The sequence below is a fragment of the Ascaphus truei genome, chromosome 20 (genome assembly GCF_040206685.1).
Source record: "Ascaphus truei isolate aAscTru1 chromosome 20, aAscTru1.hap1, whole genome shotgun sequence".
NCBI classification, from domain to species: Eukaryota; Metazoa; Chordata; class Amphibia; order Anura; family Ascaphidae; genus Ascaphus; species Ascaphus truei.
In genome coordinates, this window is record NC_134502.1 from 2025198 (window position 1) to 2047744 (window position 22547).

At 43.8% G+C, this 22547-nt stretch overlaps 1 protein-coding gene across 1 annotated transcript in view; it reads left to right on the forward strand.

The window, feature by feature from the left end:
* Nucleotides 1-931: 931 nt before the first annotated feature.
* The window catches only part of LOC142471444 (uncharacterized), a 69112-nt gene continuing 47496 nt past the window's right edge, over nucleotides 932-22547 (forward strand). Inside the window, exons 1-4 of the mRNA XM_075578247.1 lie at nucleotides 932-939; nucleotides 9566-10407; nucleotides 10651-10725; nucleotides 10947-11023. Coding sequence (XP_075434362.1) covers nucleotides 932-939; nucleotides 9566-10407; nucleotides 10651-10725; nucleotides 10947-11023 — 1002 coding nt within the window. The remainder of the gene's footprint in view (nucleotides 940-9565; nucleotides 10408-10650; nucleotides 10726-10946; nucleotides 11024-22547) is intronic.

Genomic DNA, 22547 nt, shown 5'->3' on the forward strand with positions numbered 1-22547 from the left:
AATGAAAATTCTTCTAACTCAATTGAAAATGAGAGTCATTTAGTATCAAATTATGGAACATTTTCTCTGGAAAATAAACTTTAGAGTTATTCATTAAATTGAACCTTAGAGTTGTTACAGTGAGTTAGGTAGATGATGTGTATGATAGAGCCTTACATGCAAGACAAGGTAATCCCTTATCTCCCATTTATAAATTCATGGTTGCTTTTCTCAGCTATCTTCAGCTCTTTCCTAGAAAAAACATGTTTTGACATTTTTTTAAATGGGATTTACCAAAATGGACTTTGTAATTCAAAGTGATCTTCTTATTCAGTATCAACTCACACAATCCTGTTTTTTTTTTAATCTAACGTAGAGTTACCTCCCAAATGTTTATTATCAGGGAAAGGCTCAGACAGTTTTGGGTTTATATCTGTGGCAGGGTGACCTCCTGAATGCAGAATATCAGGGACAGTCCTGGATTAGGAGCCAGTAGATACAGTAGAATGACACATTAGCCGTGTCTCCTTTCTGTGTGGCGGCTAATGCTATTACTGTAAATGGCTACTGCTGACATGATGTGTAATTCCCATTGCAATGTACCAGAGGGAGTAATAATGTCTGTTACTTCTGTATGTACTGTGGTATTCGGACACAAAGGAGACACAAATACTTAAACAATTTGTCTGTGTGTTTCAGGTGCACAGAGTAGTACAACAGCAGGTACGTCGTCTATTACCTACACCCAGTATCCCCCCCCCCTGTGTTTCACACGTCGTTATCAGTCTCTTCTCTTAGTTTTGGATCCCCCTCTCTTCTCTCACTATTTTCTCTCTCTTTACTGTTGCTCTCTGTCATCTCTCCCGCTCTCCCTCCCTTTCTCACCCTCCCTCCCTCTCTCACTCACTCACTCTCCTACTGCAGCACCCAGCAGGTACGTGGTATATTCACTATGCCCCAGTATCCCCCCCCCTGCGTTTCACACGTCGCTATAAGTCTCTTCTCTTAGAATTGGCTCCCTCCCTCCTCTATCTCATCTTTCTTTAAAACTCTTTTGTTTCCCCCATTTTTCTCTACCTCTGTACAGCTTTCTTCTTTATGTCTATATCTCCCTCTTTTTCCTTTCTCTCTCTCCATGTATATTTCTATATATTCTACAACTTTCTCTACTATTCTCTATGTCTCATTTTTTCTCTTTCCCTCTCTTGTTCTCTCTGTCTCTCTCTCTAGTTATACTGTACAGTATATAACTTTGGGTGTTAATTCAAATGTTTGTTTTTACAGATACATCTACTACTACAGCACCCACTACAGATACATCAACTACTACAGCACTCACTACAGATACATCTACTACTGCAGCACCCACTACAGTTACCCCTACTACTGCAGCACCCACTACAGATACATCAACTACTACAGCTCTCACTACAGATACCCCTACTACTGCAGCACCCACTACAGATACATCTACTACTGCAGCACCCACTACAGATACATCTACTACTGCAGCACTCACCACAGATACAGCTACTACTGCAGCACTCACTACAGGTACAGCTACTACAGCAGCATTGACTACAGATACATCTACTACTGCAGCACTCACTACAGATACCCCTACTACTGCAGCACCCACTACAGATACATCAACTACTACAGCACTCACTACCGATACATCTACTAGTGCAGCACTCACCACAGATACAGCTACTACAGCAGCACTGACTACAGATACCCCTACTACTGCAGCACCCACTACAGATACCCCTACTACTGCAGCAACCACTACAGATACCCCTACTACTGCAGCACCCACTACACTTCCCCCTACTACTGCAGCACCCACTACAGATACATCAACTACTACAGCACTCACTACAGATACATCTACTGCTGCAGCACTCACTACAGATACATCTAATACTGCAGCACTCACCACAGATACAGCTACTACAGCAGCACTGACTACAGATACCCCTACTACTGCAGCACTCACTACAGATACCCCTACTACTGCAGCACCCACTACAGATACCCCTACTACTGCAGAACTCACTACAGATACCCCTACTACTGCAGCACCCACTACAGATACCCCTACTACTGCAGCACCCACTATAGATATCCCTACTACTGCAGCACCCACTACACTTCCCCCTACTACTGCAGCACCCACTACAGATACCCCTACTACTGCAGCACTCAGTACAGATACCCCTACTACTGCAGCACTCACTACAGATACCCCTACTACTGCAGCACTCACTACAGATACCCCTACTACTGCAGCAGTCACTACAGATACCCCTACTACTGCAGCACTCACTACAGATACCCCTACTACTGCAGCACTCACTACAGATACCCCTACTACTGCAGCACCCACTACAGATACCCCTACTACTGCAGCACTCACTACAGATACATCTACAACTTCAGCCCTCACTACAGATACAACTAAAACTACAGCACCCACTACAGATACATCTATTACTGCAGCACTCACTACAGATACATCTACTACTGCAGCACCCACTACAGTTACCCCTACTACTGCAGCACTCACTACAGATACATCTACTACTGCAGCACCCACTACAGTTACCCCTACTATTGCAGCACCCACTACAGATACCCCTACTACTGCAGCCCTCACTACAGATGCAAATACTACTACAGCACCCACTACAGATACATCTACTACTGCAGCACCCACTACAGCTACCCCTACTACTGCAGCACCCACTACAGATACCCCTACTACTGCAGCACTCACTACAGATACCCCTACTACTGCAGCACTCACTACAGATACCCCTACTACTGCAGCTCTCACTCCAGATACCCCTACTACTGCAGCCCTCACTACTGATGCAACTACTACTACAGCACTCACTACAGACACATCAGCTACTGCAGCACTCACGACAGATACCCCTACTACTGCAGCACTCACTACAGTTACCCCTACTACTGCTGCACCCACTACTGCAGCACCCACTACAGATACCCCTACTACTGCAGCACTCACTACAGATACCCCTACTACTGCAGCACCCACTACAGATACCCCTACTACTTCAGCACTCACTACAGATACCCCTAATACTGCAGCACTCACTAAAGTTACCCCTACTAATGCAGCCCCCACTACAGATACCCCTACTACTGCAGCACTCACTACAGATACCCCTACTACTGCAGCACTCCCTACAGATACATCTACAACTGCAGCCCTCACTACAGATACAACTACTACTACAGTATCCACTGCAGATACATCTACTACTGCAGCACCCACTACAGATACATCTACTACTGTAGCACTCACTACAGATACATCTACTACTGCAGCACCCACTACAGTTACCCCTACTATTGCAGCACCCACTACAGATACCCCTACTACTGCAGCCCTCACTACAAATGCAACTACCACTGCAGCTCCTACAGATACATCTACTACTACAGCACTCACTACAGATACATCTACTACTGCAACACTCACTACAGATACATCTACTACTGCAGCACTCACTACAGATAAATCTACTACAGCAGCACTCACTACAGATACATCTACTACTGCAGCACTCACTACAGATAAATCTACTACTACAGCACTCACTACAGGTACCCCTACTACTGCAGCCCTCACTACAGATACCCCTACTACTGCAGCACTCACTACAGTTACCCCTACTACTGCTGCACCCACTACTGCAGAACCCAATACAGATACCCCTACTACTGCAGCACCCACTACAGATACCCCTACTACTGCAGCCCTCACTACAGATACAACTACTACTACAGCACTCACAACAGATACATCTACTACTGCAGCACTAGCAACAGATACATCTACTACTGCAGCACTCACTACAGATATATCTACTACTACATCACCCACTACAGATAACCCTACTACTGCAGCACTCACTACAGATATTTCTACTACTACAACACCCACTACAGATAAATCTACTACTTCAGCACTAACAACAGCTATATCTACTACTGCTGCACTCACTACAGATACACCTACCACTGCAGCTCCTACAGCTACATCTACTACTACTGCAGCACTCACAACAGATACATCTACAACTGCAACACTCACTACAGATACATCTACTACTGCAGCACCCACTACAGATACCCCTACTACTGCAGCACCCACTACAGATACCCCTACTACTGCAGCACCCACTACACTTCCCCCTACTACTGCAGCACCCACTACAGATACCCCTACTACTGCAGCACCCACTACACTTCCCCCTACTACTGCAGCACTCACTACAGATACCCCTACTACTGCAGCACCAACTACAGATATATCTACTACAGCACTCACTACAGATACATCTACTACGACAGCACTCACTAAAGATATATCTACTACAGCACTCACTACAGATACATCTACTACTGCAGCACTCACTACAGATACATCTACTACGACAGCACTCACTAAAGATATATCTACTACAGCACTCACTACAGATACATCTACTACTGCAGCACTCACTACAGCTACATCTACTACTACAGCCCTCACTACAGATACATCAACTACTACAGCACTCACTACAGATACATCTACTACTGCAGCACTCACTACAGATACATCTACTACTGCAGCACTCACTACAGATACATCTACTACTACAACACTCACTACAGATACATCTACTACTACAGCACTCACTACAGATACATCTACTACTGCAGCACTCACTAAAGATACATCTACTACAGCAGCACTCACTACAGATACATCTACTACTGCAGCACCCACTACAGATACATCTACTACTGCAGCACCCACTACAGATACCCCTACTACTGCAGCACTCACTACAGATACATCTACTACTGCAGCACTAACCACAGATACATCTACTACTGCAGCACTAACCACAGATACATCTACTACTGCAGCACTCACTACAGATACATCTACTACTGCAGCACCCACTACAGATACATCTACTACTGCAGCACCCACTACAGATACCCCTACTACTGCAGCACTCACTACAGATACATCTACTACTGCAGCACTAACCACAGATACATCTACTACTACAGCACTCACTACAGATACATCTACTACAGCAGCACTCACTACAGATACATCTAATACTGCAGCACCCACTACAGATACATCTACTACTGTAGCACCCACTACAGATACATCTACTACTGCAGCCCTCACTACAGATACATCTACTACTACAGCACTCACTACAGATACATCTACTACTGCAGCACCCACTACAGATACATCTACTACTGTAGCACCCACTACAGATACATCTACTACTGCAGCACTCACTACAGATACATCTACTACTGCAGCACTCACTACAGATACATCTACTACTGCAGCACTCACTACAGATACATCTACTACAGCAGCACCCACTACAGATACCCCTACTACAGCAGCACCCACTACAGATACCCCTACTACTGCAGCACCCACTACACTTCCCCCTACTACTGCAGCACTCACTACAGATACCCCTACTACTGCAGCACCAACTACAGATATATCTACTACAGCACTCACTACAGATACATCTACTACTGCAGCACTCACTACAGATACATCTACTACGACAGCACTCACTAAAGATATATCTACTACAGCACTCACTACAGATACATCTACTACTGCAGCACTCACTACAGCTACATCTACTACTACAGCCCTCACTACAGATACATCAACTACTACAGCACTCACTACAGATACATCTACTACTGCAGCACTCACTACAGATACATCTACTACTGCAGCACTCACTACAGATACATCTACTACTACAACACTCACTACAGATACATCTACTACTACAGCACTCACTACAGATACATCTACTACTGCAGCACTCACTAAAGATACATCTACTACAGCAGCACTCACTACAGATACATCTACTACTGCAGCACCCACTACAGATACATCTACTACAGCAGCACTCACTACAGATACATCTACTACTGCTGCACCCACTACAGATACCCCTACTACTGCAGCACCCACTACAGATACATCTACTACTGCAGCACCCACTACAGATACCCCTACTACTGCAGCACTCACTACAGATACATCTACTACTGCAGCACTAACCACAGATACATCTACTACTACAGCACTCACTACAGATACATCTACTACTGCAGCACTCACTACAGATACATCTACTACTGCAGCAGCCACTACAGATACATCTACTACTGCAGCACCCACTACAGATACCCCTACTACTGCAGCACTCACTACAGATACATCTACTACTGCAGCACTAACCACAGATACATCTACTACTGCAGCACTCACTAAAGATACATCTACTACTGCAGCACTCACTACAGATACATCTACTACTGCAGCAGCCACTACAGATACATCTACTACTGCAGCACCCACTACAGATACCCCTACTACTGCAGCACTCACTACAGATACATCTACTACTGCAGCACTAACCACAGATACATCTACTACTACAGCACTCACTACAGATACATCTACTACAGCAGCACTCACTACAGATACATCTACTACTGCAGCACCCACTACAGATACATCTACTACTGCAGCACCCACTACAGATACATCTACTACTGCAGCACCCACTACAGATACATCTACTACTGCAGCACTCACTACAGATACATCTACTACTGTAGCACCCACTACAGATACATCTACTACTGCAGCACCCACTACAGATACATCTACTACTGTAGCACCCACTACAGATACATCTACTACTGCAGCCCTCACTACAGATACATCTACTACTACAGCACTCACTACAGATACATCTACTACTGCAGCACCCACTACAGATACATCTACTACTGTAGCACCCACTACAGATACATCTACTACTGCAGCACTCACTACAGATACATCTACTACTGCAGCACTCACTACAGATACATCTACTACTGCAGCACTCACTACAGATACATCTACTACAGCAGCACCCACTACAGATACCCCTACTACAGCAGCACCCACTACAGATACCCCTACTACTGCAACACCCACTACAGATACCCCTACTACTTCAGCACTAACTACAGATACATCTACTACTGCAGCACTCACTACAGATATATCTACTACTGCAGCACTCACTACAGATATATCTACTACTGCAGCACTCACTACAGATACATCTACTACTGCAGCACTCACTACAGATACATCTACTGCTGTAGCACTCACTACAGAGACATCTACTACTACAACACTCACTACAGTTATATCTATTACTGCAGCACCCACTACAGATACATCTACTACTGTAGCACCCACTACAGATACATCTACTACTACAGCACTCACTACAGATACATCTACTACTGCAGCACCCACTACAGATACATCTACTACTGCAGCACCCACTACAGATACCCCTACTACTGCAACACCCACTACAGATACATCTACTACTGCAGCACCCACTACAGATACATCTACTACTACAGCACTCACTACAGATACATCTACTACTACAGCCCTCACTACAGATACAACTACTACTACAGCACTCACTACAGATACATCTACTACTGCAGCACTAGCAACAGATACATCTACTACTGCAGCACTCACTACAGATACATCTACTACTGCAGCACTCACTACAGATACATCTACTACTGCAGCACCCACTACAGATATTTCTACTACTACAACACCCACTACAGATAAATCTACTACTTCAGCACTAACAACAGCTATATCTACTACTGCTGCACTCACTACAGATACACCTACCACTGCAGCTCCTACAGCTACATCTACTACTACTGCAGCACTCACTACAGATACATCTACTACACCAGCACCCACTACAGATACATCTACTACTGCAGCACTGACTACAGATACATCTACTACAGCAGCACTCACTACAGTTACCCCTACTACTGCAGCACCCACTACAGATACCCCTACTACTGCAGAACCCACTACACTTCCCCCAACTACTGCAGCACCCACTACAGATACCCCTACTACTGCAGAACTCCCTACAGATACCCCTACTACTGCAGCACCAACTACAGATACCCCTACTACTGCAGCACCCACTACAGATACATCTACTACTGCAGCACTCACTACAGATATATCTACTACAGCACTCACTACAGATACATCTACTACTGCTGCACTCACTACAGATACACCTACCACTGCAGCTCCTACAGCTACATCTACTACTACTGCAGCACTCACAACAGATACATCTACTACTGCAACACTCACTACAGATACATCTACTACTGCAGCACTGACTACAGATACATCTACTACAGCAGCACTCACTACAGATACATCTACTACAACAACACTCACTACAGATACATCTACTACTGCAGCACTCACTACAGATACATCTACTATTACAGCACTCACTACAGATACATCTACTACTACAACACTCACTACAGATACATCTACTACTACAGCACTCACTACAGATACATCTACTACTGCAGCACTCACTACAGATACATCTACTACTACTGCACTCACTACAGATACATCTACTACTACAACACTCACTACAGATACATCTACTACTTCAGCACTCACTACAGATACATCTACTACTACAACACTCACTACAGATACATCTACTACTACAGCACTCACTACAGATACATCTACTACTGCAACACTCACTACAGATACATCTACTACTACAGCACTCACTACAGATACATCTACTACTACAGCACTCACAGATACCCCTACGACTGCAGCACTAACCACAGATACATCTACTACTGCAGCCCTCACTACAGATACATCTACTACTGCAGCCCTCACTACAGTTACCCCTACTACTGCAGCACTCACTACAGATACATCTACTACTACAACACTCACTACAGATACATCTATTACTGCAGCACTCACTAAAGATACATCTACTACTTCAGCACTCACTACAGATACATCTACTACTGCAGCACTCACTACAGATACATCTACTACTACGTCACTCACTACAGATACATCTACTACTACGTCACTCACTACAGATACATTGACTGCTGCAGCACTCACTAAAGATACATCTACTACTTCAGCACTCACTACAGATACATCTACTACTGCAGCACTCACTACAGATACATCTACTACTACGTCACTCACTATAGATACATTGACTACTGCAGCACTAACTTCAGATAATTCTACTACTGCAGCACTCACTACGGTAGGAAGCACTGAAAGTGATAGTATAAATACAGGTACCACCACAAGTGGAAGTACCACTATAGAGACCACCACAAGTGGAAGTACCAATACAGGGACCACCACAAGTGGAAGTACCAATACAGGGACCACCACAAGCGGAAGTACCAATACAGGGACCACCACAAGTGGAAGTACAAATACAGTGACCACCACAAGTGGAAGTACCAATACAGGGACCACCACAAGTGGAAGTACCAATACAGGGACCACCACAAGTGGAAGTACCAATACAGGAACCAGCATAATCCTAAGTACCAATACAGGGACCACCACAAGCGGAAGTACAAATACAGGGACCACCACAAGTGGAAGTACCAATACAGGGACCCCCACAAGTGGAAGTACACATACAGGGACCACCATAAGTGGAAGTACCACGACAGGGACCACCACAAGTGGAAGTACAAATACAGGGACCACCACAAGCGGCAGTACCAATACAGGGACCACCACAAGTGGAAGTACCAATACAGGGACCACCACAAGTGGAAGTACCAATACAGGGACCACCACAAGTGGAAGTACCAATACAGAGACCACCACAAGTGGGATTACAAATACAGAAACCACCACACGTGGAAGTACCAATACAGGGACCAGCACAAGTGGGATTACAAATACAAATACAGAGACCACCTCAAGTGGAAGTACCAATTCAGGGACCAGCACAAGTGGAAGTACAAATACAGTGACCACCACTAGTGGAAGTACCAATACACAGACAACCACAGGTGGAAGCACCAATACTGAAACCACCACAAGTGGAAGTACCAATACAGGGACAACCACAAGTGGAAGTACCAATACAGGGACAACCACAAGTGGAAGTACCAATACAGGGACAACCACAAGTGGAAGTACCAATACAGGAACCACCACAAGCGGAAGTACCAATACAGGGACAACCACAAGTGGAAGCACCAATACAGGGACCAGTACAAGTGGAAGTACCAATACAGGAACCACCACAAGCAGAAGTACCAATACAGAGACAACCACACGTGGAAGTACCAATACACAGACAACCACAGGTGGAAGTACCAATACAGTGAGCACCACTAGTGGAAGTACCAATACAGGAACCACCACAAGTGGAAGTACAACTACAGGGACAACAAGTAAGTCATAAGCTTTGTTGAAATATATTCCTGGGGATTCTTCTTAATTGTCAGTCTGCCCTATCACCCAAATGGGACGGGTAAGGGTGAAGATAACACTTGATTGACAAATACGGCCCCATTCAGAGACCCCTAAGTAATGCAATATGTAATATATTTCCAGGGAAACAAATGCAGCCAAATATTGGCTATTAGCATACATATATTTATATTTATATATATATATCATTATTTTATCTGCAGCTGCAGCAGGAGGCGGCAGCACAGTGATGCAGAGTACCACAAGCACAACTCAAGCATCTTCTGTCTCATCTGCAGGTAAGAGAGATACTCAGCATTATTATACTGCACAGAATGGTCATTATCTGTGTGTAGATACTCAGCATCATTATACAGTGTATAGTGATACTCAGCATCATTATACAGCACAGCGTGTTCATTATCAGTGTATAGATACTCAACATCATTATACAGAACAGTGTGTTCTTTATCAGTGTATCATTATAGATTTCAGTACTTACTCTCTTGCTTTCTTACAGTGCCAATCTGGGGTATTATTCTTCTCGCACTGGTTGCTGCACTTGCTGTTTCCCTACTCCTGGGTTTGCTCTTTGCAGTGAGTATTTGCCCTATAAACATTACTAAACACCATAAACAGGATTGTTTAATCTTCCACATTATATCCCAACACAGATATCCTAACCATAACATATTAACCCCAATTACCTGATCTTGCCCCTAAAACTGACATAAAACACCCTATGCCAAATCCAACTCTATTAAAATAATACTTACCAACAAGACTCACATCATACAGTATAATACAAAACCTAACACTAACCATAACTTTAAAAAAAACGTACACTAATCCTAATACACGTACCCCAACACAACACTAAATATATATATATATATATATATATATATACTGTCATTAAGGTTATGGTGGGTAAAAAAGTGACAAAAACCCTCCACAGTAAAGCATAAAGCAACTGTAAATATTACTGTATGTTCATTTGCATGTCTTAGACAGGTCTGATTACCTAGTCTAGTCTCAAACCTGCTCTAGCCATTAAGACCAGCCTCACACTGATGAGACCCATCAAGGTTGAAACATGTACAGTATGTGAGTGGGTCTAATGGCTTTGCATCTCATCCCAGCCTCTGTTTAAAAGCTGTGTTTAAAACAGCATGCATTGGCTTGAGGATTGGCTTGTGTAATACGAGCTTGAGACAAAAGGTGGCACTGAGTGCTCATTTGCATGTCATTTCCCAGAATCCCTTGCTGCAGTGGAAGCGCTGTATGCTGGGTGACAATGGGGAAAGACAGGGTTGCAGACCTGTCTAAGACATGCAAATGAACATACAGTAATATTTACAGTATATATATATATATATATATATATATATATATATAACATTTACTGACACTAATCCTACAGTAATATCAATAACCTAACATGACCATAATTAGCCTAACCTGAACCCTAACTCTAACCCAAAACACTCAAACAATATATATCAAACCTAACCTTAAAATAAGCAATCTCCACATAATATTTCAACCCTACAGCTCTTACACTTATCTTTGTACATTATCTGAACATAAACGCACTAACATTAACTGGAACCCAGCAAACCGAACATGTCATAACCGTCTATATGAGGCATGTGGAGAGGCTTGACCAGGGAGCCAGATTTAGGGACATTAAACAATGGCTTTATTCAGCCCGCCACATCAAACAATACAGTCTTAAGGAAATCCACAAAGAAACAAAACATCCTATCTCTGTCTGTACGGGCTAACTCACTTTCCCAGTCCCTCTCCGCAGGGCTGGGAGGATACGCCTCTTTCCAAAACCGACCACCCCCAAATCCCCAGAGGTACCTGTAAGAAAGGGACCTTTGAGGCAGTCTCTGAATCTGGTTGGTGTCTATTGAGGAACCAGCCTCTGGTGGGTTACAGGGACCTCTGTGCCCAGGAATAGAGGTCTGGTTCATGTGATGTCAGAACAGCCCCGTGCTCAAGACACTGTCTCCTTTGGAAACACAGTTGTGACTGTGCTCAGGAGTCTCTCTCCTGCAGTTTCCAGCAGGAGGCTTTTCTAGATGTCTGATTGGCCTGGTGGAAACTGGTAAATGTATTTAGCTGCAATTAACCAGCTCCCTGCTGGATTCCTCAGACCACTAGAAGCTTTCTATTGAATCCTCATTTAAACCGGGTTAAGTCCCTATTACACCATCCCTACCACTATCCCTAACCTAAGCAAAAACTCTAACTTACACTAAACGTAATACACGAACCAAATTACAATTAACCCTATCCATCATACTCCAACCTAATACATGAACCTTAAAACTAATCCTAATACATTTCCCATGCCACTAACCCTATAACTTAATGTAACCCTGAGCTCTTTCCTCTGCAGGTACTGAAGTGTGGGAGAACTGGAATGTACTCAGTAACCTATTATCCTACGTACTCCCCCCATTTTGACGGGAACATCTCTGGAAGACCCCACGCACACTACGACCCTGAGGGGGGTTCACGGCCGAGAGAAAACTTTAACAGGAGACCCTCGTCAACAAGAGAGCACCATGAGATGCACCCAAGACCTTACCAATCGGGACAAAGTCACCAATCAACCCCATAGACATAGTGTAAATCCTTTATAGGATCGTCCTGTTGATGACTCGGCTAATATCCAACTTCTACTAAGAATACCTACACTGTAAGCTCAGTGGGTCACAATTGGAAGCAGAGACGCCCGCAGAATAGCCGTGGCAGAAACAGTCTCCAGCGCCACGACACTGGAGATAGTATATACTGATGTAGGCAGACTTACTAATATATTCATAAATATTTATACAGTAGCAACAGACACATACATGTAAATGTATTGCATAAATATAATATTGTATATATATATATATATATATATATATATATATATATATATATATATATATATATATATATATATATATATAACTGTGAGCGCTCAATCCTAAATGCAATATTAACAATTTAATAATTAAAATACAGATAGTAAAATAACCATGAATACATGAAATGCGCGATTCAATAGCATAAATATCATTGGAAATTGGAGGTTGCTACAAAATTGCCATATTCATATGGAAGGAACCCCTGAGTTAATAGTTCCTGTGTCCCAATTAGAACCTGATAATATTCTCCTAGGAAGAAATGGATAGGGATCTCCAGTAAGAATGGAATGAACAAAACAGTTCCAGTGAGTAGATGGTATAACACACTGTCCTGACAATGTGCCCAGAGGTATGGTGATCAGAAAGCAACGCTACCAGCGCACCCGTCAGCTGGAAGCCTCGTGTCTACGAGTGGTTTACAACTGTCTGTTAAGGAGCAAACAAATGGAGTACCTCATCGGTCAGCGTCGGGACACGTGTATCTAGTCAGAGCACGTCCGCAGTGTTCAGCGGGTAAAGGCCAACGTGCCACTCCGATCGCCCAACCCGACCAGGTTCACTCCTCCAAGGTACATGCAGCAACAGAGATTCTGCACGTCGGGACCGCAGCCCGAGGATAAGGCGCCACTATATCTTCCCTTAGATCAGAGGCAGGAACTGACAATCCTCAGCTATATATATATATATATATATATATATATATATATATATATATATATATATATATATATATATATATATATATATATAAAAAGTAGATTTTACAAGATTGGAGTCCGGAAAAAACGAGACAGCACACAGTCCAGTAGTTCCAATGAAGTTGTATTCAAAGTAACATGGCACCACCTCCAACGTTTCGGTTCACTCAACGTGACCTTCCTCAGGGACGTGCAATAAGTGAATGCTAATCCACCACCTTATATACCCAAACTAATCAAAATAAAATTAAACTCACCCGTGTAGGGGCATCATAGCCCGCGAAACCGCGCCGCTGTGACACGCATACAAACGCTGGAACGCATCGCCATTTTGGATTCATGATTGTAAAACATCCTGTTAATCTATGGTGGCCTCAATGGTCCGCTCGTGGGTGCAATCGCGCATGCGCGAACTCCTAATGCCGTGACCCGCAGTGTACTGCTGGAACGCATCGCCATATTGAATCCAGAGATGTTACCTCCTTAGCCTAGCTACGGTGGCCCAACAGGAGCATATGTCCACCATAGTGGCGGTTCGCGCATGCGCGAAGCTCCCCTGGCAACTTAATGAGCACAATACTTTGCAATGCAGGATTTGAGCTGTCTTTGAGCTAGCCCCACTCTACGCATAACGGCACCCTCACACACAGATAGCCTCAGGGACATATAAGAGGTTATGCCATAATAAATGCCCATATAGTACAAAGAAGGGCCCATAGCCAGTGGGACCATTTGAGAAAGCACATATACATAGGCTCAATAATGCATGTTCTATTATATGTTGTTATTGCCTTAAAGAATACTCAAAAGGACCAATTCCAGCATAAGAACGCGTGGCACACACAGCAAACATACATAAACCAATTGACCACCAAACATGTGAAATACTGTGTGCATCACTGTAAGATATATTGTTATTGATGTCCCACTATAATAAATACTATAACTACACTGACTAATAAAGTCTAAAATCGAAAACAAGATAACATGTCTAGTCAAACCAAGTTCCTCTAGATTCGAGCAACTAATGGACTTATGGCATATATGACTAATGAGACAACTTGTGATGGACACGGATGTGTCCATCCGGAGACAGTATATATACTGTACTTCGTGGTCAAACTCTGTCCTATAGACAGCCCGTGGCCAACAGGGCGTATTTACAAGATATGTCAAATGTTTTACAGTCTCCAAAATAACATGTAATACCTATGGTCTCGAAGCGGGACATCATGAACACTCTCGATGCATGTACTCAAACCATAAAGTGATATAGTGAAAATGACAATACAAGGGCACATACGGAAATAACACATGAAGACATAATGCAGAAATATTACAAAAGAAACAACGACAAACAAAGACAAACAAAATTACACAACCACACTGCAGTAAACAATTGAAAAGTACCACAAAATATCATAGTCCAGATTTCTGTCATAAGAAACATCCTAGCGAAAAATCTTCGTTTAAGCCAAAAGGGGCCACTGTTTTTAATTCAAAGATGTGTCTTGCTTCGCTTTGCAACAAAAGTCTGTTTCTATCACCCCCTCGTGTAGGCGCTCGGATCTGTGAGATTGGCATACACCTAAACGTTGCCAGTGAATGTTTAAAGTCCCTGAAGTGTTTAGCAACAGGGAGACATTTGAACTCCAAATCCTTGGCGTCCGTGGATAGTGCTTTACGAATTGTTGAACGATGGATGGCTATACGTTCTTTGAGCATTCGCACTGTCTTCCCAATGTACAGTAAACCACAGGGACATTTAATCAAATATATAACAAATTTTGATTCACAATTCAGATGTTGGTGAATTTTGATTTTGGTCCCATTGTGTGGATGGCAATAGAAAGACCCCACCTGCATATATTGGCAGTTCGTGCAACCCTTACACCTGTAGGCCCCAGGTTTTTGGGTTAACCAAGTTTTGTCCTTGCCATACTTGTCAGCTGGATCTGCCTGCGTGATCATGTCCCCAATTGACGGACCACGGCGAAAACAAAACAAGGGGGGTTCACGAAAGAAATTACCTATTTTGTCATCATTAGCTAAAACATGCCAATTATCTCTAATGCCACGTTGTATGCATGGGGACGCAGTGCTGAATGTGCTTATGACATTGAATCTTGAGCTTGTTGTTTGCTCTCCTGGTTCGATGTTAGTACAATCCACGTTGTCCAACCGGATCACACGATCCATTGCATCTTTGACGTCAACTGGACTATAACCTCGCTCTAGAAACCTGTTGGCCATGTTGATAAGAGCAGGTTCCAATTCATTACGATCACTAGTGATTCGCTTCACTCGTAGTAGCTGTGAAAATGGAAGCCCCTTTTTCAACGGGGCCGGGTGGTGGCTTGTGGCATAGAGCAGTGTGTTCTTATCAGTCATTTTTTGATATAGCCTAGTGGCCAATTTGTCACCTGCTTTGTATACCATCGTATCCAGAAATGGAATTTCAAGTTCACTGTAACACAGTGTAAAACGTATCTTAGATGGAATGTCGTTAAGACGGTTCACAAAGTCTTGTAATTCCACAGTAGAACCACTCCAAACAATAAAAATATCGTCAATGTAGCGTAAGAACTTTCTGATGTAGTGTGCATTGGGCGCATCGCATAAGATGTGTGTTTGCTCATACATGTCCATGTAGAGGTTCGCATATGATGGGGCCATATTCGAGCCCATGGCTGTCCCACTGAGTTGGAGAAAATATGCATTTTCAAACCTAAAGAAATTTTTGTTTAGGATGACTTCTATCAGGAGCAGTAAGAATTCAGACGGAGGTCCAGTCTGCAACTTGCTTGTTACCAACTTTCTCCTGATAGCCTCCAACCCCTCTTTATGCGGAATGTTCGTATAAAGACTTGCTACATCGAGGGTAGCCAATATGCACCCAGATGGATCAAATGCTAGATTGTTAATATGCTCCATGAAGTTGGTAGTGTCCTTGACAAACGTAGCCATGCCTGCCACCAACGGTTGTAGATAAAAATCTACGTATTGCGAAATCGGATGGCATAGTGATGACCGAGCCGAGATGATTGGTCGACCCGGTGGGTGTGTGGTAGATTTGTGAATCTTGGGTATCGTGTACATGACAGGTATTCTAGGGTGCTGCTGGGTAAGGAAACCGCCGGTATCTTCCGAGATCCATCCATTGGATATGCCCATTTGTATTATGGCATCGATTTCCCCTTTGTACGCCACAGTGGGATCTTTGCCCAACTGTTTGTACGTTTCAGTGTCTCCCAGTTGGCGCAACACCTCTTCTCTGTAGTAAAGATAGTCCAAAATGACGATTCCACCGCCTTTGTCGGCGGCCCGGATGATGATACTCTTGTTATTTCTTAAGGACTTGACCGCCAGTCTTTCGTCATTCGTCAAATTGAAGAAGCTGGTTTTCTGCTTCTTAATCTTGCCTCTTGTTGCTTTACCTAGAAGATTCATAAATGTTGCAATACTGGGATTAGACACCTGTGGATCAAACGTACTGCGTGGCCTGAAATGGGATCTTGTATATTCAGGTGCTTGATTGGCTTCTGATTTTGAAAAGAAGTCCTTAAGTTTAAGGTGTCTATTTAATTTGAAGAGGTCCACTTCCCATTTAAATGGGTCTTGCTTATATGTTGGCACGAAGCCAAGACCTTTGTGTAAAACATTTGACTCCGCCGACGAGAGGGTGTGTTTGGAAAGATTAAAAATTACCGTTTCCTGGGTTGTTGTTTTGGACCTCTCCCCCTGTTTGGGTAGCGCTCCGGATATCGTCGTCTTTCGGCCTCCTCGCCTGATTTTCCTCCGGCATCTCCGACTCCTATAGGCGGCTTGGCTCTCCCATCCGGGCCTTGTCCTAAAAAAGAAGGTTCTGCAGACATGTTGTCACTGACAGTGTCCGCGGCATCTGAGAATACATATATATACAGTGTTCGACAAACCTATACATTTGCTCGCCCCGGGCGAGTGGATTTAACCCCCGGGCGAGTAAATATTGGCCCAAGCAGCACACGTTTGGTACTAGGTGGCGAGTAGATTTTTTTGTGTGGCGAGTAGATTTTTTGGTGATTTGTCAACCACTGTATATATATATATATATATATATATATATATATGTGTATATGTATATGTATATGTATATGTATACATACATATATACATGTACATATGTATTTTTAAAGCAGGATTTGACCCCAAGACCATATTTTTATACTGTTTGCATCCCGTGTATTGTACAATTGTATTTCATTATAACTTGCTTTGTATTTAACATTAATTTATTCATTACAGTATTATTTTAAATTATTGGCAATACAAAATGTATATTCCTGAGTTGTTTGAATTATTAGTTAAACAGTGTGTCTGAAGGGGAATCTGGCACTGCCGCTGCCTGTGCTGTACCTGTGCTGTATATACATGGTGTATTAGTGTGTGTGAGAGAGAGGCTGGCACTGCCGCTGCCCGCGCTGTACCTGTGCTGTGTATACATGGTGTATGAGTGTGTGTGAGGGGGAGGCTGGCACTGCCGCTGCCCGCACTGTACCTGTGCTGTGTATACATGGTGTAGAAGTGTGTGTGAGGGGGAGGCTGGCACTGCCGCTGCCCGCGCTGTACCTGTGCTGTGTATACATGGTGTATGAGTGTGTGTGAGGGGGAGGCTGGCACTGCCGCTGCCCGCACTGTACCTGTGCTGTGTATACATGGTGTAGAAGTGTGTGTGAGGGGGAGGCTGGCACTGCCGCTGCCCGCGCTGTACCTGTGCTGTGTATACATGGTGTATGAGTGTGTGTGAGGGGGAGGCTGGCACTGCCGCTGCCCGCGCTGTACCTGTGCTGTGTATACATGATGTAGTAGTGTGTGTGAGGGAGGCTGGCACTGCCCGCGCTGTACCTGTGCTGTGTATACATGGTATAGTAGTGTGTGTGAGGGGGAGGCTGGCACTACCGCTGCCCGCGCTGTACCTGTGCTGTGTATACATGGTGTAGTAGTGTGTGAGGGGGAGGCTGGCACTGCTGCTGCCCGTGCTGTACCTGTGCAGTGTATACATGGTGTAGTAGTGTGTGTGAGGGGGAGGCTGGCACTGCCGCTGCTGCGCTGTACCTGTGCTGTGTATACATGGTGTAGTAGTGTGTGTGAGGGGGAGGCTGGCACTGCTGCATCCCGCACTGTACCTGTGCTGTGTATACATGGTGTAGTAGTGTGTGTGAGGGGGAGGCTGGCACTACCCGCGCTGTACCTGTGCTGTGTATACATGGTGTAGTAGTGTGTGTGAGGGGGAGTCTGGCACTGCCGCTGCCTGTGCTGTACCTGTGCTGTGTATACATGGTGTAGTAGTGTGTGAGGGGGAGGCTGGCACTGCCCGCGCTGTACCTGTGCTGTGTATACATGGTGTAGTAGTGTGTGTGTGAGGGGGAGGCTGGCACTGCCGCTGCCCGCGCTGTACCTGTGCTGTGTATACATGGTGTAGTAGTGTGTGTGAGGGGGAGGCTGGCACTGCCGCTGCCTGCGCTGTACCTGTGCTGTGTATACATGGAGTAGTAGTGTGTGTGAGGGGGAGGCTGGCACTGCCGCTGCCCGCGCTGTACCTGTGCTGTGTATACATGGTGTAGTAGTGTGTGTGAGGGGGAGGCTGGCACTGCCGCTGCCCGCGCTGTACCTGTGCTGTGTATACATGGTGTAGTAGTGTGTGTGAGGGGGAGGCTGGCACTGCTGCTGCCCGCGCTGTACCTGTGCTGTGTATACATGGTGTAGTAGTGTGAGTTAGGGGGAGGCTGGCACTGCCTGCGCTGTACCTGTGCTGTGTATACATGGTGTAGTAGTGTGTGTGAGGGGAATCTTTTTTATTTTAAATACAAAATACAAATATTTACAAATACACACAATACTTACAGAATAACACCCAGAGAATGACAAACATTACACTTATCTTAGAGAGATTCACTTTTCAAAGATATCTACACGCCTCTCTCCAACCTCTCAGATTCCCCCTGCTATATACACTTTACATCTGATAGATAAACAATATACACTTTACTGATAGATAAATAACACAAAGTAATCAGGCAAGTTTCCTGCAAAAAGAAAATCTAATTCTTAATGTCCTTTAGACTAGAAAAGACTTGAGTCTGTATCTTTTCCCCTTAAAACTATTCACATTAATTAGTTGCCACTTTCAGCGGAGAGGGGCACTTTGGCACATTTAGTGAATCACCACCACCCTTTTTTTTTCTTTTTTGCACCATTTTTCTTTTTGACCATTTTCTTTCTCCCGGGGGGACTCTCTGATGGCAGATTTCTCTTATTTGATGGACCGGCCATCTCAATGTCCTGAATAGATCCAGACTGCTGCGAGGTCTGACTGTCCTAAGTGAAGGTGAAAAAACGGCGCTAACTCTATTAGTGTTTCACTAAAAACTATACAGTGAGTGGTTTTTGCAAAATCTATTTGATTTTACAATAATAAAGACGTGCTCAAATAACGTGCAAATGATATTTAAAAGGTTCAAACCCCCTGCTCAAACCCAGCTGGTAGGGACTGGTTTCGCTAGTCCCGCAAATCGTCACTTTCGTTGTATTCCAGGGGGAGCATGGAGGGAAATAGAACAAAAAAGACAAAAAACAATCTAAGTGTAGACAGTTTTTAGATAGTGTAAAATTAAGTGTCTTGTCTTGGCTCGTATGTTGTGCCTACTTACAAGATGTAAGTTGTATTCAAGCGGTTTAGACACACAATGGTCTCTGCTAAGGTAGTTGTTCTCCACTCTATGAAGCGGTCTCCAGTTGTCAGCTCAGCAACCAAGTGTATGTGAATAAAAATGATACCATAGTGCAGACCAATACAATGATAAAACTAAACTTTATAAATTTAAAAATGAACACTTACAATAAAAATGAATATATTAAGCATTGTTCACAATCTTAGTGATCAGGGAGAGAAGAGTGTGTTAACTTCAGGCTCACCCGCCTCTTCCGATGGGACTTGTTGTAATCAGCCTCTCTCTGCGACGCTGTGTCTCCGGTGGTGGACTGTGTGACCCAGGCTGTATCTTCCCGTGGGCTGTTGGACTCCCCTTCAGCTTTTGTACATCAGTACTGCGCTTGGAGCTGCCTTTCGGGTGGATGATCTCGCCTCTCTCACCGCCGGTACGTCACTTCCGCTTTGTCCCGTCACGTCACTTCCGGGCGCGGCTTGTTGAATTTCTGAATGGCGATCACGCCTCTCTCCTCTCCCCTCTCAGGACGGCTCCCACTCTACGCGTTTCGCCAGAAAAGGGTGTGTGGCTTCCTCAGGAGTGTACCGCCCCTTACACTCGGGTGTCTTTTATATCCTCCCCAATTGGTATTTGATTGTAAACACTTGTACAAATCACTTTTAAAAACACATGGTCTGCACTGGTTGTCATCTCTGCTTCTATACATATGGTGGAGCACTTTTTTTGAGAAGCAAATTCTCTGACTGGTTTTGCAATTTAACCTCTTCCTTTCTCTATGGAGATGTGGAAAATATTTGATCCTAATACTCTTATATTAAAAGGATGATCTCTATACACAGAAGGAGATCAAGGGGACTTTGGTTATGTCCTTAATATGGGACTCGTTAGGTAGAAGGAATATGTTATTTAATAGGTCAATTTAGATAGGATCTAGATTGATCCTGTTTTTCTTGCAGGGAATAGATTACAACATAAATATTGAATTGCAAAGAGCAATGAGGAGTCAAGGGAAAAAAAGGGGGGAAAAAAAGGGGGGGGAAAAAATGGGGGAAGGGAAAAAAATTCCTTTTGATGAATTCTAGGGGCCTCAGAGGAATAACAATCAAACATGAAATATTACTTACTACAAAAAGTAGAAATGTATAAAAAATGGGAGCTCCATCATATATATAAATACATATACTCTCATTACATGTTATACATAGGTTTTCAAGAGGGGTTGATGGTATAATCAATATACAAATTCACATGATTGAATAGATGGGAAATACATGACCTTTTTGATAATAATGTTCACAGTGCAAATATTAAAGTCATTAAATCGATAGGACTTGTAAGACCTTATATTCAACAGCACTTCTTCAATATACATATATACAGAGTCTTTATATAGATGTAGAAAAAACTTATCATATTCTGTGTATATCTGGGGGAACTAAGCTGGAGTGACAATAGTGACATAAACATTTTCTATTTGAATAACAGATGTTCATTGCGTGCTGTGGGAGATGAAAAAAGGAAAGAGACAACAGAGGATGGAGAAAGCAAAAGACCAGTTAGTATCATCCATTAGTTTTAAATCTCAATGAACTACAAAACTGGTGCCAGCTCTATTTCCATGTTCAGGCCCCTGGGGGAGAGGGTCCGCAACCTGTGAATCCAAAAAGTCTCCCTCTTAACGAGTTCCAGATTGCGATCTCCCCCCCGCCAGTGGCCCGCAACATGTTCTATAGGCATGTAAGTCAGACCCGTGGTGTCCCCCTGGTGCTTTTCCATGAAGTGTTTG